Source organism: Sinocyclocheilus grahami, unplaced genomic scaffold (genome assembly GCF_001515645.1).
Source record: "Sinocyclocheilus grahami isolate Dianchi unplaced genomic scaffold, SAMN03320097.WGS_v1.1 scaffold253.1, whole genome shotgun sequence".
NCBI lineage: Eukaryota > Metazoa > Chordata > Actinopteri > Cypriniformes > Cyprinidae > Sinocyclocheilus > Sinocyclocheilus grahami.
Window position 1 is genome coordinate 1765932 of NW_015505432.1, and position 1997 is coordinate 1767928.

The following is a 1997-nucleotide window of genomic DNA, read 5'->3' on the forward strand; positions in this document are numbered from 1 at the left end:
AAATAATAGATTGGCCATTAGCACTATAAACACATGATGTCCGTTTCATTCATACTGTTCGCCAGAGGGTGCTCTCGCACAGAATATCCACATATCCAGACACAGCGGATCTCATGACCCTCCAGGAAATCCCTTATACGGACAAAGACATTGCTATTATAGCTGTAACTGAGTAAACAGAACATATAAACGTTTTGAATGATAAAACAAAGACAATAAACACTCGACTGCGACAATATAGTTTATCTGTGTTATTCAAGCCATCTCTGGTATATTTATAATCCATTGCTAATCGATGTATTCTTTTTAAAGTAGCCTATGGAACATATTTTCTGCCTCATTCTGTGACAAGAAGCCCCATCAGATCACAGAAGGAAGCACTTGACTGGTGTTGTGGAGTAAAAAGGTTATAATGTTCTCTTTTGTTGGAGAAGTTTAGAAATGTGAATACAAGGGAAGTTTAGCTTTAGGCATTTTAATTTAAGCATGTTTAGCTTAGTTAACGGAAGGCTACCTGCTGCCATCAGAGCAAGTGTAATTGCTGCATTCACACACTCCTCGGATGCTCTCGTTTCCCGAGTTGAGCTTTTAAGTCGGAGTGCCGGTGATGATGCTTCTTACATTCGTTTCAGAGAACCAGAGGACAAATATTTCAATCGATCGCTCAGGCATGGCACCGAAATGAGGCACTGAAATCTGCGTTCTGATTTGGTTCTAGTACATACCGGTTACATAGGTACCGGTGCCATATTGGTACCGGGTTTTGGTACCCAACCCTATGTATAATGTGCCTTAATGCATCCCAAACAACAATTAAGGACTGCCTACTCACATGTCAACCCAATTCCAATCAGATGAGGTATACATTTACAATTAGTGTCAAGTTTAGGCTCACAACCAGTGTTTATTAACTATAATTTCCCTTTGATTTCAGGGGTAAGTTACAGTTAGGGTTACGTTTAGAGATAGGAATATGTTTTGGCACAGCAATGTTGTCAGGATCAACAAAATACACAGAAGAATATTTGGTAATGCTTTAGATTCACTATTAACACAGAGTTTTCCTTCAGTAAACTCCTAATTATTTGCTTATTGATAGTAAGGTAGTTGTTATGGAGTAGGAATAAGAGATCTAGAATATGGTCATGTAGAATAAGGCATTAATAAACAGCCAATATGCTAGTAATATGCATACCAATAAGCAACTAGTTAATAGTGAATAGTGTTACCTCTAAAGTGTTACCAAATATTCTTACGTAATGTTTTTGGGAATACTAAATATTCTTAACTTTATTCTGATGTTAGAAAATGAAGGATTTTGTTCATAAGGATGTTTTGTGAATCCAGCCCCTGGATTAAACTGATTCTGCCTGATGAAAATACATGCAGAACATAAGCAGTGAGAAGCCAAGCGGAGAACAGGCTGTAACTGCTGCACGTGATTTCGCTGCTATTACTGACAGAAAACGGCGAGAGAGACAGACAGAGCGAAAGCCACTCTCCTCCCGTGACCTTGGCCTGGCCAACACTTCACCTCAGATATCAGCGGGCTGACATTAGCTCCAGCAGGTTTACAAGGGGATCCTCCAGATTGGAGCCGAGGGAAAAGTGCGTCATCAGGGAGTTTTTCTGCCAGGCTTCCCACACCTCTGACAGTGTGCCGTCTGGATCGGCTTTGGCCTGTATCTGATCACCTGAGCCCAAGCACACTTCTGCTAAAAATCAACTGCTTAAAGTATGGAAGCTTATTTCCACTAGGGAAGAAAAAATGAAAGTAATTGTCACTTTTTACAGCACAATTCAAACTTTTTTCCTCATAATTTAATTCGATCTCATGAAAGTGCGTATAAATAGTACGCCGAATAAAAACAAAAACTCGTGGTATTGATATGCAAAAATGGACTTTGGCGTGTATATGCTACGCGATGGGTAGGATTAGGGTTGTGGGGTAGATGCGTATCATATGTACTTGAAAACTGCATATCATATCCATGCCA

General features: G+C 39.8%; 1 protein-coding gene across 1 annotated transcript in view; it reads right to left on the minus strand.

The window, feature by feature from the left end:
* The window catches only part of LOC107598644 (protein FRA10AC1-like), a 3318-nt gene extending 1701 nt beyond the window's left edge, over positions 1–1617 (minus strand). Inside the window, exons 1-2 of the mRNA XM_016290036.1 lie at positions 1556–1617; positions 56–132 (exon numbers count right to left, since the gene is read on the minus strand). Of these exons, the coding sequence (XP_016145522.1) occupies positions 56–132; positions 1556–1617 (139 nt within the window). The remainder of the gene's footprint in view (positions 1–55; positions 133–1555) is intronic.
* Positions 1618–1997: the final 380 nt, after the last annotated feature.